This window comes from Corvus hawaiiensis, chromosome 5 (assembly GCF_020740725.1).
Source record: "Corvus hawaiiensis isolate bCorHaw1 chromosome 5, bCorHaw1.pri.cur, whole genome shotgun sequence".
NCBI classification, from domain to species: Eukaryota; Metazoa; Chordata; class Aves; order Passeriformes; family Corvidae; genus Corvus; species Corvus hawaiiensis.
Genome location: NC_063217.1, coordinates 19578827 through 19597607, shown reverse-complemented (window position 1 = coordinate 19597607; position 18781 = coordinate 19578827). Strand labels below are relative to the sequence as shown.

Here is an 18781-nt window from a genome sequence, read left to right as displayed (position 1 = left end):
GTTTAGCCAAATATAATTCCAGAAAAATTAGTATTACCAAGGTGTTTCTGGCATTTTGCCTTTTTCATTACATGCTCCCCTGTGAAAGCTTAGGCAAACTATACACAAACAAGCATGGAACCAACAGAAGTATTTCTTTATTAAAACTTTCACAGAACAATTTAGTCTTTTGCTTTAGTTCAAATCAGGACAGCATCTTGTGACTTTCATCTACTTAAACAGATTCCAGCCTCAACTCCTTTGTTCTTGCTACCCTTGCAGAACTAAACACACATCAGCTGGTGCTGTAACCATTTGAGGCAATGTACCAAGATCTTTCCCAGGATGATGCCTTAAAACTTGTTTTGACAAGAATTTTCTTAGAGGCTTATACCTACTAACCACAAAATGGGAGCCAACAAGAGAAGGAGAGAGGAGACTGAAAGAAAACACCAAAAGACAGAAAAAATTTAACAGGAAAACTATTAAATATCTCTCAAACACACCCAAGAAAAGTGGAATTATATGCAAAAATATTTCGAGACTAAGAAAAATTACTTAATATGTAGAGAATAATTAACAATTTTCCTTAATAATAGCAACACTACATAAACATTCATAGCTACAGATGTGGTAAGAAAATGCTACCCACAGATACTGGGGAAAAAAAAAAAAAATCACATTTCTGGCCCTTACAGACCAGCTGCTACAGTTTACAGCAGGGAAATTGTTCACTGCATTTATGAGTCTGCAAAAGTCTGTATATGAAAGAAACAGGGACAGTCTCCTTCTGGTCAGACATGTATTCACATGAAAAACTTTTTTTTTTTTTTTTTTTTTTTAAACATTTCTCTATCTAGAACTACTTGCATGTGACAGTGCTGGGCAGAGATTTCTGCAGAAACCTTATCACTAGGACACATTCTCAGTGGTAAATTTTAACAATAATCCTTTAGAAAGCGCTGCTGAAAGCTTGACAGGTAAAGCTGCAGGCAATGGAAATTTTTATGAGTTCAAATTCATATTTCAGTTCACACTGTAACTGAAATAAGGACTTCTACGTCTCTTGTCTACACTAGCACAGCTGAAAAATAAGTTTAAACATTTCAGATTATTATCACTTCATATAGGCAGAGACAGAACACATTCCACAGACTCACTTGCAGCTTCAAGAAACAAACTCCCAGTACAAACCTCTTTTTATCTAACTATATGAATGCCTAAAGAACCTTCCCAGTATGCTGTCCCATTTCTTTCTCTCCTTGTGAGCCGCAGACAGGTATTGATTTGAAACAGACTTGGTTTTGTCATATTACTCTAAGATTTTATGCAAAATATCTGGGCTCTATTTATAAACAGATAGGTTTCCCATTGCAAAGATTCTTAACTGTTTTGTGAATAATAAGCAATCAGATTTACAAATTATTCAAAGTCATGTGACTGGTCATTACAAGTCTCAAGAGTAGTAAAATCATCCAGAAAAATATCACCTTAACTGCATTCTAGAAATATGTTCATAGACTGATTAAAAGTAAAAGTGTTGCTTTGATGTGACATGTGAAAAAACCACCTAAAATAGCCACTACACCCTACAGGCTATCACTGAGAGTACAGAACACTCAATTTCAGAAGCCACACAATTCACTGAGTTATAAGTTGCACAGGAAGGGTTAAAAATACCATTGAGACTTTTCACTTCTACTGCTGGAAGAATTTTCTAGACACTGTCAAATTTTACATAAATTTATAGGTTTTTATAATCCAGTAGTAATTTTAAACATACTATCCTGAAAGAAATGAGGTACACATTTAAGTGGTTTACCATAGAGCAAATCATATCTGTTGTACTGCTTAGACTGGTGCAATGTTTTCTTCATAGACTATCAAGGAAATTTTCCCAAACAAATCAGTTATATTCTGGAAAAAACAGTTCATTATTCATTATCTATCACTGTATCAGATACCTCCATTAGAAACTGCAAAAAGAAGCAACCAAAGTCTATCCTAAACTAGAACTGAAACTCATACTTTCTGTACTCTTATACTGTTACCCGTTTATGAAAAAATAATATCAATTACTTCTTTATTTATATTGTATCCCTTTAACTGACCACTCAATCATTTAAGCTACCAATACATACTGTCATCTCTTATTATGGGATGTCAAGATCTGAACCTCTGCTCATGTACATATTTCACAAGAAATTTAGATTTATTATGTAAACTAATTCTTCGTTCACAGTAGTCCAGTGCCAGTGCCCGCAAAACCCAAAGTTTTCCAGGTGGACTCAGACTCTAAACTACACTGTTCTTCCTTTCCTATTCTATCAATCAGTGAAAACATTCAGACTGTTTCTTTTCGTTGATATCTTCCATATGTCATATGTTGGTGAGGAGTATTACTTGACTTGTCTCCAATAAGACTTTATGACATACATACATGTTTGTTCTCCAACAGCATAAAGTACTGGAAAGCAAACTGGCCTTTCTCCACAAGAAGCACTTACAGTCCACTGAAACATGACACGAGGCAAGCGTGAGATACACCAGGCGTATTGGAGGGCAAGCAGTCCAGCTGAAATTCATCTTGATCAACACTGCCAATTAGAATGTGCCAACTCCCACTAATTAGCTGAGGTTGTAATTTTCCCTTAGTTTAATCACCAAAAAAGAAAGCAGTACTTCAGACAGCAGAGCAGCAAGTCACAATTACTGTAAGTTAAATGCATATAGCATTACAGAATAATTATAACATCCTTCTTTCTCACACCTCTTTTCACAAAGAGTTACCTTCAGAGAGAGGATGTCAGCAACATGCTTTGGGAAGGCAGGTATAGAAGGCACAGTGTTTACACCCCAGAGCAGCACTCAGTCTCTAGACCTCCATCAGCTATTCTACTTCAGACCACAAGTTAGAGTTCTAGGGGGGTTTTACTACTTCTTTTGGGGGTTTCTTTCAGAAGGTGAAGATAGGAAAAGTAGCTTTATACTGGCCCTGTATGAAAGTTTCTCATCGTTAACCCACATTAATGGCTGATTAGAAGATCAGGCTATTTATCAGTTTTTCATGTTAAATTTATCATGTAGCATGGTGCTTCAGGGCAGGGAGGCATGAAGTAAAATAACATTACAGTGTCAGCCTCAGCATTCTTAAGGGCCTCCTACTCCTTCCAGAAATCAAATTACATTTGGTAAGAGTATTTCATGGCAAGGAGTGAAAAACAGCCATATATTAGGCTTAAAGTTGAGAACAGGCTGGCCAGGCACACAAGACTGTTCCGTATCAAGCACACAAAAGGATTCAAAACTTAGTTTTTAGGACCTTCAGCAGTAACATCAGCAGTATAGAGCATTATGTAACTCATCCTTAGCCAAGCCCTGGCTTGCATGCATTTCCAACCTCCAGATATTTAAAACCTGAGACAGCAAATGATTAGAGTGCAATGCAACCACAACATGCTTGTGGTATGCAGTTTAGTCCCAGTTACTGCAAGAACACTTGTGCAGCAGTACATCAGAATACAACAGGTGATCACACATGCAAATATAGAGCCATTTTTGTATCTTTTTACCCTAATAAATAATGTATCAGACCTTAGTTCACATTCTCTTTTCCAGAGAAGGAAAGAGAATTAAAGGGGGGGGAAAAAAAGGGAACACAAGGAAAATACAAGGCAAGGAAAAGGTTTTTTTCTATTATAGGGTAGTCTATAGGAGATACTATACATTAAAGCTCAAATATGCCATAAGGGTAAAAAAAAAGCTACTTTTTTTTTTTTAAAGGCAGTTTGTAACAGCTAGGTTTTGGTAGGATTCAAATTAGTCTGACAACAGCCAAGCATTCATGAACTCCAGGTTTGACCACAACAGTTTTTACTTTGCTACAAAATCAAGTCTCAAGGGGCAGTGCTACATTACTAAGAATGCAGCATCCAACCCTACTGAGTGAGACAGATCAGAGAACTACCCAGCTGAAGGCCCTGATCTTACAGCCCCCTTACTACTGAGTCTAAATACCTACACCCTTCTCTTCAGACAGCAAATTCACATGACCATAGCCCATTACAGGGGCAAAAAGAGAAGGCAGGTGCCTTTGAGCGGGAGAATTTTCAAAGATAATTGTACAAAGACTGGTATTCAGACATCAAACCAAATGTTCATCTGTCCCCTCTTCCACACTCAAAACTACTATCTCCTCAAGGACCTTGTAGAAAAAATACTGAAGATGCTCCTTTGATATTAACCTAACAGTAGCTACTAAGTTTGTTACTTTTGACTAGCTGAAAGAGTCTGTAGTACATGTATGAATACTGCTTAGTTAGAAGAGGAGATGGTCAAGGAATAGCATACAACAAGCATATACTGGCATTTACATTTAAAGAACAGTAACACACTAACAGAAGTCAGAAGACTTTCAGAGAGCAGTGTCTTCTACATTTTAAACAGCTATGCTATTTCCTAGTCACTCCTCTAAATAGAGCACTCTCTGTAGAATTAGATTATGAGATTAAAAAAATTCAAAGGTGACAAAAAGCATATTCTAACTAACCGAAATTAACTTATAGTCGTTTTGTACCAAAGGAATAATTTAAACTGAATGGCAACATAGCAACAACACGCTAGATGCTGATTCAAGCTATGCTATGACTCCTTTCACGCAGGTATAGTAACAGCCTTGAACTTCCTTTAATTTGCACCAGCCTAGACTATGCCTTAAGGATTCTGCACCAGGCAGGGACACCAAAAGCCTGCCCAGTGCCAGATATATTAAAAAGCAATATTCTCAAGCCCCTTCTTTTATTAGACAATTTTTAGAGCTTTGAATGCAGTCAATCCTCAGTGTTACATTCAGTGTATAAAATCCTTCTCAATCAATTATTTAAAAGCAACCTCTATTTTCCTTAATCCTAAATGGAAATATCAAACAGCAATGGCATGTTTTCTCTTTCTTCTCTCAAATCTTATCTGTCTTGCACCACAATATGTTAAACAGAGAACACCTTTAAGCTATTCGACAAATATTTAAGAAAAACATTCACATAAATCAAGCTTTATGCCAAAGAATGGGCAAATTCTACTCAGCATAAACTACACAGAAGTAGATCCAGAAGATGTTTCTGTGTATACTGTCAAGAGCACTAGAGTTTGTAATTCTCACACAGATACCTCAACAGATTGCTTAAAGGTCTCAAATTACCAATACTGTCATTTAGAGTACCTTCCATCCTCTTGTTTAATGTTCTCAAATTGCTATAAACTAGTGGCACATAAGAAACAAATAAATCAAAATTCCTAAAACATATAGGAAGGGATGGTAACATTTTCCATGTTACCTAAAATCAAATTAAAGTAGTTCATTTTCTGAGGGGCGTCATGCTTTCTAACAGTCACCAGACCACTGTTAACACTGCTGGGGAGTCTCATTCTCAAGGTCTCCCTGTGGTGCAACTTTAGTTCTCTCAGCAGGATGCACAAGTAAAGCCACTATAAGAACACACAGTGAGATGAGACATTTCGTCTCAAAGTCTTTTGATTCTTACTCACCCTACTCACTACATTCAAGAAAACTGGAATAAAGATATACACAACAGACAAACTATACTTCTAGTATCACTATAGCCTAAATTTTTGAAGAGTTACTCATGACTTAGACCAACAATTATGAGACAATTTTTTCTGATAATTTAGTTGCAATACTTTCAGGGAACAAGATCTTAAGTGAATAACTATTTAAAGAATATTTGAAGAGATGAGGCTAAAAATTGCTGATTAAAACAGATATTTACTACATACCAAACACTTCATGCATTCCATGAGAATGCCCTTAAGTGACTTCCTACATTAGCAGAATGAACCAATGGCATGTTCCTGGTTTCATTCCTCTCTTGTTTCTACTTTCAATTGTTTGACCCATACCAAGTTTTAGATCTCTCTATGGTTGCCATTAGAACATGTCACGGTTTAGGAATGGTACTTTCAAATTTAGTGCTCCTTCTAAAAACATGGGTGCCATTTCCCCTCCCGCTCCAACTGGAGGCACAAAGGGCAAAGATCACAGGTTGAGATAGGAACGATTTACTGGAAACAGCAATGAGGTAAGGAAACGAACAATAACAGCAACAATACAGTAACAAAAGGTATAAGAAAAATTAAACTACTCATATGGAAAGCCCCTGACAATAAACAAATACCAGACCCATATGTTGCCCATGTCTCTTGACCAGAATGAACCTCTTCTCCCCAGAAGAGAGAGAGAGACTCCCTTTCCTGGGGTCCCAGCCATGATGTGAGATGGCACAGAATAACACTCGGGCCTTAGCTATGCTCCCTCCTGGCTACTGCTAAAAATTAATCCTGTCCTGGCTGGAACCAGGACAACACCTTTGGAAGGAGAGTTGGGGTGGGGAACTTAAGTATTTTTCTCCTAACAATTCTAACATTGCAGATCTCTTTTTTAATCACTGTATCCTGGGACATATTTGGCAGTGAACACTGTACTGTTGATTAAATACTCCTTTGATACTTGGAATAGTTGGCTCAACTTACTTATTTCATTTAAATCAGGGTGAGGGAGGGCTGGTGGTGTTGGCTTATCAGTACCTTTTACTGTATCCCAAGTTTAAGAAGATTTTCAAAAATGCTTTGGACTAAGAATTCTAGATCTTTGTAGCTCAAATAAAATTTAAATCAAAGAGCATTGAATTTTCCACTTAATACAACATAAAGATATTTTAAAATAGCTTGAGAGAAACCCTCAGGGTTTATTAAATTAAAAACATGCTAATCTGGAACTCAGCACTTGCACCAGTCACCTTGATAAACTAGAACCTCATACAGATGAGCACGTAAGATATCTTAATTTACTCGCAATATACCAAACACATGAGGAGGAAATTATCTCTAGCTGGACTAAATGAGTTCTTAGTCAGGTTTATTTGTGTCTATAAATAACAGTGTTGAAACAGATTCATGAAGGTGCTTCAAGAGGTCCTTCATTCACTACTCTATACTTGGTGGAAAAATTGTTGAATTATATCTATGTTAATAACCACCATCATTTTTAGCTATACTTCTTTACCTACCTTCAGATGTCTTCCAGCGTTTCCACAGATCCTCAATGGTGATATGTTTGTCTTCTCTGTGCAGGTGACTATGTTTATTAGAGGCATCCTTGTATTGCATATCTTCCCTTAGAAACTGAAGAAAAGGGAAAAAAACATCATCTTAAATGCCGAAATGACAATTTCTGAAGAGAAACTACACAGAAATCAGATAGAGTCTTTGCTATTGCTTCCCCATGCAAGCAGCAGAGAATTGATTTTCTCCATCAAAGACTCAGAAGGCAAGTTAAACACTCTTACAAGATTTGTTTTTCACAATTATTAAATCCTAGAAAAACTGATGATGCAGTTTCTAGTATACTAAGTTTAACATTATTAGGATGCCTTAGATTTAGTGATTACAGGAATGCACCACACATTCATACTGCATATTTCTTTATTCTGATGACATTTAACCAACTTCACCTCCTTGGAAATAAGACCATGTAAGATTTGAAAGTGTGCCAGTCATTTGTGGATGAGTAATGCCTGAATCCTGCTATACCAGTTAAATGCAACTGCCTGAGGGATGAGAGTAAGCTGTTTACTAAGTAGTATTAAAGTCTTTTGATTAGACAACAAAAATTTGACTTCTATTCATCAAATTGAAAAACAGAAGTCATCTGAGGGCCAATTTTCTGCTTGTTAATCATTCCTCAGTGGTTACGCTCCAAGCACAGAAGCATTACATAAAGCTGCTTAATTTTCAGTAATTAATAGGAAGCCTTTTAGCAAACAGATAAAAAGGAAGATCATGCAATCATGACATACAGAGTGGGTGGTGAGGCACTGGCACAGGTTGTGCGGAGAAGCTGTAAATGCCTCATCCCTGGCAGTGTTCAAGGCCAGGTTGGATGGGGCTCTGAACAGCCTGATCCAGTGGAAGGTGTCTCTGCCTACAACAGGGAAATTGGAACTGGCTGACCTTTAAGGTCCCCCCCAACCCAAACCATTCCATGATTCTATGATAAAATTTTCTGATGGCAGCATTGTATCAATATTCCACTAGTCACTACAAACAGTTCTCCAAATACATACCCAAGAAAAGCCCTGGAACTGTAAAACCCATTCTATTTTTTATTTCATACAGGCCTCAAAAAGTTGGAATACTGGTTAGCAAACCACCTCCCATTAATAGTGGAAACCTTCCATAAGTATCAGTCCCTGAAAGCATTGTATGAACAGTCTCTGTGGGTGAAGACTTTAGTATTAGTATCAGAAAACTAGTAGCTGGTACTAACAGTACCAGAAAACTAAGTAATCTTCCACAGTAGATAGTTTGCTTTCTTCTGTTCCTGAAGGATAAAGCTGCTCAAACAAAACCAGCTACAAACAGCCATGACTGCTAAGTCAAAAAAGTCTTTTATATGGCTGATTATATGTCATCACCACTTCAAGGGAGGTGAGGAAGAAAGCCAAGCTAGTGATGCACTGCGGAAGAGCTCAATTCTTAAAATTCAGTCCAGGTAATAATTTAAGTGCAGAGCATTCTGCAAAGGCTCCATTTCTAACAAAAGCTCAATTTCTAACAAATCTAGAGATTATACTATTCAGAAACTGCCGGAGATACTGAAAAGTAGCCAGCATTAAACAGTATTATTAACTCTTAATAAAAAGAGACAGAATACAATAGCAGAAACATGCAAGCAAAAGCTAACATTTACCAATTCTCCCTAACTAAAATCTTTTTACTAGAATGTAAGGGAATCTCAAACTATGTGAATGGATTCAAGTTTCTCCTCTAATTGATGGACTTGGGATAAAATACTAGCTGCCTTCCTTAAACGAACCCAGAGCCATAGTGTCCAAATACTGATTGGATGCAAATCCTCTCTTATTTATCTATTACTTCAAAACTTTTTCTGATTGTCAGACATTAGCTTTGTAAAGCTTTTTGATTCCTAAAATAGCTCCATTTAGCCCATACAAACTGCATAAGCATTTTTAACTCCTCTTCCCCATGTATATAAGAATGACATAAATTGAGATATATATATAAATATATATATATATATGCACACACATGCATATACATGAAAAATACATGAGAAACTTATGAAATATATGAGAACTGAAAATAGCAGCCTGTTGGGGCAAAAGCAGTTACAGAACTTCTGAAAAACCATGGATCAGCAGCAGTAAAAAGGTTTAATAAACACAGGACTGTATCCTGTAACTGTATGCAAATGCAAAAATATCTGTTGCATATTCCATCACCCAAGTGGGAACTATGAATACTTCCCATATTGGCAATACTACCATGAAGCTGGCAAATTCTACAACTGTCACACAACATGCAATGAAAGATGGATTATCTTACTCATTCCCACTCCATGTTTATAAAGTCGACACTGAACAGCGGTAACTAAACAACAAGAAAAACAAAATAATTTTCTTATCCACTAATGTCTCTAAGCCTTTCCAGATTATAGCCCAGTCTTACAGATGGAACAGCAGGAAAGAACTGATGTTTTCTCACCTTACCTTTTCCCTCCAGACTGCAAGTATCTACTATCAACTGACACCCCCAGTGTATCTTTTGGGAACTTGCAAAAAGCTCACTAAAAGTACGGCAAAAACATGTATTATATGTCCCTCTCTGTAAAGATTATCTCTTTTCACATGGGGGTTAAGGTAGATGCTAGCACTCACTCTTCAACTTTCTAGTGACTGATGATGCACTGCCCTTGGAGAATCCTAATGTTGGGCATGGACATTTTTTTTCAAAACAAGTGTTGCAGGGCAATCAAGTTTCTGAAGAGGGACAGAATATGTTGTATATAGAGGCTTGAGCCAATTTTGCATCTTCTAAGCTAAAGGTCAGGCCACTTTTGTTTGTACAAACTTGCTACCTTTACTGATAGTTGTCAGTAAAGGCTGTAAAATACCGAAAGATGAAACTTCTGCTGAGTTTCAAGTGCTGTCAAGGAAAATCTGAAGTGCTGTTAACAATACTACTCACATGGTTAGAAGTAAAGAAAGAAGGAAGACGCCAACTGATAAACAAAAAGCTTCAACGGGTTACACCTGTCCCCAGACTCAGCACGACCAGGACCCGCAGGAAAGCATCCCAGTTTAACACCGGGACGCAGCGCGGGTTCCTCGGCGCACGCATCAGCAGCTCCTCCTGCAGTTCCGGCGCGCCGCCCGCAGAGGGCGCAGGGGGCCCAACAGCGGCACGGGGAGCGCGGATCCAAGTCCGCACACGAGATTTCCCGGGAGAAAGGCTGAGAGTGCACCCGGTGTATACCGAGACACCGATTCGAATATTTGACTACGTGCCTTTTTGAAAAGCGAGTGGCAACACATAAACTGGAAAGCAGCCTGCAGTTAGTAGCCAGTACAGTTACTCCTCTGGGGCAGAGGTAGTAGATCTATGAGAACTTCTTCCAAGTGAAAAACCCCTCTTCTGTTCTGAACTACCCATATTGCTCCCAGGTCCTGTGAAAATAACCACGATGACTTCCTCAGAGAGGTTCTCCAACACCGCAAGGCCACAACACTAAAGTTACAGTGCACACAGCTGGAAAGAGGTCATCGTGTTTCAAGGAATAAGCGCATTCACCAATGAAGAGGACATAACAACATCGAACATCTTTCTTTTTGTTTCAAAAGTGGTCTAATATGGAAGTGCTTCTTTAAGAAAAAGAACTGAGACCTAAATTGAAGAAAGACAGAAAAACAGAACGACTCTAGTTAAAAAGAGGATTTTTCTGTTCCTTGTCATGGCAGCTAATCTCTCTTCTGTTGCCCTGGTCATTAAGTATACAAAGAAAAGGTTACAAAAATAACTCTAAATGGGAGGTTAAAAGAATAAGCTCTAAGAAAAATACATCTAAGGATTATCTTAGCCAACATAATTACTCAGGAAGGAGAAGTTCTTTTAAGACTACAAAGCTGAAACCAAGAAAGCAGAAGATACGTTACCTAAAAATCTGCATGAAACAAAAATAACCATTTCTCAAAGTAATTACTTCAAAAACAAGTAGAGAATAAAAAAACAACCACACCTAGACATTGAAACTACAGTTTTGATCCCAAGAGTCCTATAATATCTGCACCTCTACAAAGATTAACATCCCAAAGTCCAAGGTTCAGCAGTGCAATAACTCCAAAGGAAACCTTCTCCTGCCTGGAGGGGACAGGACTTGGGGAGCCCTGGAAAAGTCCCAGGATCAGGTACGCCCCCACCTTCCTTCCTCTTCAGAAAGGCTTTAGTACTGTAACTTTCACCAAAATCCAGTCAACTAATGACCAAAGACCAACCCGAAGAGAGACTACCAAAATAAATAAATAAATAAATAAATAAATAAATAAAAGACCTCCCCCAAAATCCAATACCGGTTTGACTGGTACTGGAGAGAGAACTTGCAAACTAAACCCAAATACAACAGTTTAAAAAGTTAAAACATCAATGCTGCAAGACACGCTTGCAGGGCAAACAAGCAATTGCATACTTTTGAGAATGCCACTGGAAAAGTAAAATTAACCACACTCACTAACTGCAGCAGGAAGCACTCTCATGCTATTTATATTTTGTTCTGGGTGAAGGCTCAAGTTTATGATTTTCAGTTTCATCAACTTAAAATAGACCCTTTAACTGACAAGTTTACTTCAAGAGCAATTAGTAACATCTTCTGGCTAGGTATTATTCTCTCCCTTGAGCATCTATTACTCAAACAGTGTTATTTCCTTTGGTTTTATTCCTTCAAAGGGAAACCTGCAAAAGTTACAACTTCAGATTTCCTATAACCCTTCAGATAAAGCCAGTCACTATGAGACAGCCTCTTAGTACATTTCCCTGCATCTGTTGCTACACCACTTGTTGCAGCTATTACAATGTCACATGTACTGACTAAATTATGATGGCAAATGTGCTCTTAAAAGGCAACTTACTAGGATTCAGGTATGATTGCCTACCCTACAGAAATGCTATGAAGTAAAATAAGAAAACATATTTAATAATATTATTAATAAAATTAATAACAAAACATGGCTAGAAAAATGTAGGCCAGGAAAGTGTTACCAAGTATATCTTAAGTAACCTACACATTCTATTGAAAAAAGATTACTGCAGCTCAAAACAAAACTGTAGCTATCTGCTGCAAAGTAAACTTTGCAATCTCTTCAAAGTCAAGATAGAATTTCAGTCAAGGGATCATTTCATTGTAGCAGGACTAAATAAAGAGGTGCAGACAGCTACATATTAGCTTAAGTACCTCCAAGGAGGCAAAGTGTGAGGTAGGTCTAGTCCAAACCACGTTGGAAGAGGTTTCTATGCAACTGTACCCATGATAACACATGCACATCTCTACAGGGCTTCTTTGCACAGGCACAGATGTGAACTAACACCATCAATGTTTTCACACAAGACCTGGCTCCTCATCCTGCTCTGAAAAAACAAACTGACTAGACATATTCAGAGTTGCTTACAAAACTTCAGGAGGCTAAAACACATTCTGCCTGGGGACAAATATATTAGCAGTTGAGTGCAAAAAAAAAAAAAATTATAAAAGACCCCTATTAAGAGAGCCACAACAAATTAAGGAATTCAAAGTAATCCAATAGCTTTGGGGGGAAATGTTTGCTGCACTGGTTAGGAAGCTCAAAATCCTTGTTTGAAAGATTGATGTTTGTAACAGAATGTCTTGCACAGTGAGATGTAAAACACACTCAGGAGCCATCCCAGTGTCATGACAAAATAGTTATAATGTCTTCAGTTTCTGAACCACTGCAGCACATATTTTTCCACATGCAGAATTTTGTCTAAACAGCTGTCATCAAAATATTAAGTTGTTTACAGAAATATGAACTCCAGTTTAAGGACTTTTATTACATAAATGACAAGAACAAAAACAAAATACTAAGGGAACTCGAAAGGACATTCAACATCTTGCTGAGAGTATATTTCCAGAGAACAGAATGAACCCTATCCCTGTCAAACTTCCTACAGCCAAAGTGCTATAATACTATGACTGTTCCAGATCATGCCAGCTACTATTCCTGCTTTAATTGCTGTATAGAACAAAATCATCTTCCCTGGCTTAGGCCACTTAAGTTAGATTCTATTTGATTCTTGCCTCCAGACAACATTTTTAAGTCAGGCACTTCAGCATATCATCTTTGAGGTTCCAACTTCTTTGACCATCCTGCCACTGCTAAAAGCTATTCTCTGATGCTTTCAATGCTGCAGTCTCTTATTCTCCTTACTGTACTTTTATGTCTCTCTTCTTTGTTTTTCTTTTTTTCTTTTTTTTTTTGTTTGTTTTTTCTGTTGTTGTTGTTGTAGGGGACAGCATGGGGTAGGGCGTTGGTGGTTTTCTATGGGGCTTGCTCAGTTTGGGTTTTTTTATTAAGTAACAAGTCCAGTTCACTCCCTAAAAAAACTTAAACAAAATATGAAGTGATCTACCCAGAGATTCCATGCAAAACTGTACATTTGTGCCTTTAGCTTGGTGAGACATTAAGTTACTAATAATAATAACAACACAGTAAATTACTAATATTTCAAAAACATGAACTTATTCTAGTACTGCAGAGAGATTCCTTGAGGAAATGACTAGATGTAGGACTTACATATGGAAGTTCTTTATAAACAGGAAAAAACAATGTAAATAGTCAACATGTGATAAGTCTGTTTTATTGCTTGTGTCTCATCATTAAAACAAAACACGTTCCCATGGTGCATCAGATGCTTCCTGAGGCAGATAGCCTCCCACAACACGACTAAAACCTCAGTCAGTAATACTACATTCTCCCTTTCAGCTACCCGTTTACAGCCGACCTCTTGAAACCAGCTTAAACAATTGCAATCCTTGACATATAAAGAAATAATATCAGCATCTAGGTCTGATAGGAAAATTTGTATTAGCCTGCCCTTATAATAACCATAGGGGTTTTTTTCCTTCCTTCTTCCTTTTCTCTGCGGTACCATACCAAATAATAAGGAAAAAAAACAACTACTCCATGCTCAGACTAGAGCCCCTCTAACTTCCTTAGAAGACTTCAACAAAACCCCTCATGTTTTGCTGACTATTAAATCCCATAGTAAAAACTTAGATCAGGTTTCTGCACATCAATTTTATCAAGGTCAAATACAAGTTTCTTTCCAGTCCATACAAAGTACATCCAAAGGTCTTTCAGTATCAGACAATTTTTGAGGAAATAAGAAATATCTTAGTTCAAATTTTCTAATATCCTAGAAAAACTCCTTTACAGAACAGTTTTATGTGGGCCTTCATTTTACAGAGGAGAAACTAGCTACAACCTAAATGAGGGCATGAAAACACTAGGAAAAAATAAACCACATGCAGATGAAATGTCTGGAATCACTGTTGGGAGTTAACTGGACTAGCAAATTAAAAAAGTTAAAATAAATAGTTCAACATCTTTAGCTCTTTTTACCTTCCTGTCTCAAAATAACTTATTAACAATAATTTCCTTCCTTGGTGTAAATATACCCTTGTAACACCATTGTAGTGCTGGTTAAACAGCAGAAAGTTATTCTACTTTGTAACATTCTTCCTGCCAAATAAAAAGCTAATGAACATCTGATCAACATACTCAATATGCTGCTCTTCAGGAGGCTTGCAAGTAAAAACCATGCAGCATAAAACAGAAAATCCATTCCCTGCTGTTAAGTAAAATCCCTGTATTTCAGGTAAGCTTTACTTCTAATAAAGTGGGTTTTTTAATTATCAGTCCCCATTCTTAATCAAGATAAGCAGCATTACCCACTGTGACAGAACAAAAAAAAATCTGGTTCTGAAATATAAATAGGACATATTTAGTACATATTCAGACCTACTGTAATCAGGTAACTATGTAACTATGTTGAGTAAATGTAGACCTTTTAAAATTATGGTACAGATCTAGTAAAAGCACTACAAGAAAAACATGGAGGTTACTAGCTGAACTTGCAATTAAACTGTATTTCTCATTAATTTCAGGTTTGCATTTAATGTCTTAGAAGAAAGCACTCCATGCAAATACATATTCATCACTGATTTGCATGGAAATTATATGTAGAAAAGCGCTAATTTGCAGGGAGTGGGTTATTAAATATTTCTTCAATAATTAAAAATGAACTAGCAGAAACAAGGGCTACAATTAAGTCATCTTATTTTATGCACAATGTGTAGTTTGAACATACAGTTTCACTCATCTCTAATTACCCCAGCTGAACAGCATGCCTCATCAACTATTATAATTTCAGCCATTTAAACAGGTTTTTAGAGTAGCTTCTGTTGCTTCCTCTGGAACAGGAAGAAACTTAAGGTCAGATATAAAGACGGTCCACTGGAAACCAGGAAAAATCTTCTGAATACTAATAAAATGTTTCCAATGTATAAATATTTCAGTATTTTCTTTTAACTTTCTCGACTTCCATGTATAAAAAATGCAGTACAAATCAAGAGAAATAATCAAAGTGCTGGGAAGTTCCTCAGGAAGCTCACACTCCATCACTAATGTTTCAATTTGCAGACTGGACTATGACTGTCCCAAACATTCTGCAATAACAAAAGTAGCCTATATGCATTATTTTTGAAAACTCCTGGCAGTCAGGTGAAGTCTCTAGTGACTGGGAAAAAGGAAACGTCCCTCCTATTGAAAAAGAGAAGAAACGAAGACCTGAGAACCTAGAGACCAGTGAGCCTCACCTCTGTGTTTTGGAAGATCGTGGCACAGATCCTTGTGGAAGCAATGGTAAGGCACATACGATGAGGTGATCCGAGACAATCCAGCATGGCTTTACTAAGGACAAACAGTGTCTGACTGATCTGGTGGCCTTCTATGATGGGAGTGATTGCAGCAGGTGATGAGGGAAGACCAAACAAACGTCATCTACCTAGACCACTGAAAGGCCTTTGACACAGCCCCACATAACATCCTTATCCCCAGATTGGAGAAAGATGGATTAGAAGGGTGGACCATTCGGTGGATAAGGAACTGGCTGACCAGACACAGCCAGACAGCTGTCAATTGTTCTATGTCCAGGTGGAGGCCAGTGATGAGTGGTGCCCATCAAGGCTCTCTCAGGACAGGGGCTCTTTGATACCTTCATCAACAACAGTGAGATCAAGTGCACCCTCAGCAAGTTTGCAGATGACACGAAACTGAACAGCACAGTTGAACTAACAGAAGGAAGGGAGGTTATCCAGAGGGATCTGGACAAACCTAAGAAATGGGCCATGAGAACCTCATGAAGTCCAAGTGCAAGGTGTTGTACCTGCATTGGAGCAATCCAAGACATGAGCACAGACTCAGAGAAGTCACTGAGAGCAGCCCTACCAACAAGGACTTGGGGGTGCTGGTGGATGAAAAGCTGGATATAAGCCAACAGTGTGCGCTCACAGGCCAGCAAGTCAGCTGCATCCTGGGCTACACTCAAAGAGGAGTGGCCAGAGGGTCTACTCTGCTCTTGTGAGATCCCACCTGGAGTGCTGCCTCCAGCTCCTCAGCACAAGAAAGATATTGACCTGTCAGAACAAGTAAAGGCAACCAAGATGATCAGAATACTGGAGCACCTCTCTTATGAAGACAGGTTGAGAGAGCTGGGCTGTTCAGCCTGGAGAACGTTCCAGGAAGATACTATTGCAACCTTCAGTACATATAGGAGGGATATAAAAAAGAGGGGGAGCAACTTTTTACACAGACAGATAGTGACCGGACAAGGGAGAATGGTTTTAAACTAAAACAGGAGAGATTTAGACTACATGTTAGGAACAATTCTTTACTCGGAGGGTAGAGAGGCACTGGAACAGGTTGCGCAGAGGCGTTGTGGATGACGCAGTCCCTGGAAGAGTTCAGAGTCAGGTTGGATGGGGCCTGTTGATGCTGTTTGCACATAGGCACACAGAAAAGTAAGTAGCATCACATTAAATTTGACAATGATAATTCATAACTTATGCAGGGAGAACAATCTTCCCCTAAATGTTACAAAAAAGGATGACAAAACAGGGCTAGATTCTTCTCACATTCATCTACAGTGAGAATGGGTGTCAGAACCACATGACAATACCCTCATTTTTAGGGGACATCTTCACTCCCCCTGGGTTCTCAAGCGTGTGCCTAACAATGGCCAGAAAGCGAAATAAGCAAGCACAATGAAACTACATAGACATTTCCATTCCTACCCAGTAATTTTGAGAATCCCACTGGTAAAGTTGAGTAAATGCAAGGGTAAGTCCTTTGCCAGGTCCACCAGGAGCCCACCAACCAAACTCATTCAAGGACAGACACAAAAACTTCAGGCAGGTCTGCATAACCTTCCTTAGGTCGTAGGACTTAATTTACCATTAGTAAGTACGATGTTCTTACTACTTGCCTGTAAATGTAAGCAAAACCAGAAATCTTTCTTCTAGTCTGCTGTCTGTAACAGGTACTGATTTGCACCATGAAGTGCCTGCAACAGATCTAAGGTAAATAGGATAGCCCAGTGATGCCTTAAGCAAGAAAACTTTGAGCAAAGAAACTGTAACATTAAGCAATGGATCACATCAACCTTAGTGCAAGCTAAACCTACCACCATTTGCCCACCTCTTACACCAAAAAAAAAAGTAAAAAAAAAAAGTAAAAGTAGCAACTTTTATACATAGTCACACAAAACTTTTCTTCAGGCTAGAACAATGGACAGTAACATCCCATTTCAGACAAATATAGAAATTAGACTTTCCTTCCATATTTGTCTGAGGAAAGGGCTGACTTAAGAAAAACAGCAACAACTACTCAAGCGCAGAAAGATAAAGAGCAGCTAGACAAAACAAAAGGATAAAAAAGACTTCATGTAAGCACAAGTAAAGTTATTTTACTCCTACCTCATCACTTTCATCTACTTCAATACCACCATCTTTGTCATCATCCATTTGCTTATGGATCATGCGGAGAGCTTCTAGGCTGAACCGGTCCTCCTCAGTAAAGCACGGCGGGCTGAGTGAACTGCAGGGATCTGAAGGGGGGAGGACAAAAAAAAAAAAAAACACCACCAGAAATATTACTTACTGTCACCTCAGAATCTAAAGTTCCCAAGCAAAAGAAAGGGTTTAAATTTCTGTATCGTGTACATGTACTTCACTACATATAATCACCAGGTCACAGATGTCAAATCTAACCATAAAATAGTAATTCTTACCAAAAAAGTGAAAGGCTTGTGTGTGTAAATCAACTCTTTTTTTTATCCAGGAAGGAGTCCCAAAAAATAGACCAGAATAGTTTTTGATTCTTCCAGTTATTTTTGCCATCCCAGTAACTTACTATCTCCACTTTTTCTTTTATCATCAACCTTTAGCTTATGTCAGTGCAGTGGCAAATAAAGTCACTGCATTTCACAACCTCCCTTCTGAAAGTCTGGACTAAACAAAGAGCAGCGGAGGAAAAGAAAAAGAATTGTCATGTCATACAATCATAGCCTCATAAACAGATAACAAAGGGATGGCAATCACACTGCAGATCAAATTCTAAATAGGTAGTACTACTGAACACAAAATACTCAAGGGACTGCAAGAGCAGAAAGCACACTGCAAAGAAAATTCAGCTGATAGTAGTACATGATGTATTTGTTCTGTACACCCTGATCACAAACTGCAGCCACTGTAGAGCAGGATTCCAAGTCAAAAATAGTACATTTTCATTTGCATTCATTACTGAAGGCTCATGATTTGCGCACATCTGATGGCTCAGCTTGCACATCAAATTGCTAAATC

General features: G+C 38.1%; 1 protein-coding gene across 2 annotated transcripts in view; it reads right to left on the bottom strand.

The window, feature by feature from the left end:
• STIM2 (stromal interaction molecule 2) overlaps window positions 1-18781 on the bottom strand; it is a 71509-nt gene that overhangs the window by 17342 nt on the left and 35386 nt on the right. For both annotated transcript variants that reach the window (XM_048304815.1, XM_048304816.1), the window contains exons 2-3: window positions 17897-18027; window positions 7062-7176 (exon numbers count right to left, since the gene is read on the bottom strand). In XM_048304815.1, the coding sequence (XP_048160772.1) occupies window positions 7062-7176; window positions 17897-18027 (246 nt within the window). The remainder of the gene's footprint in view (window positions 1-7061; window positions 7177-17896; window positions 18028-18781) is intronic.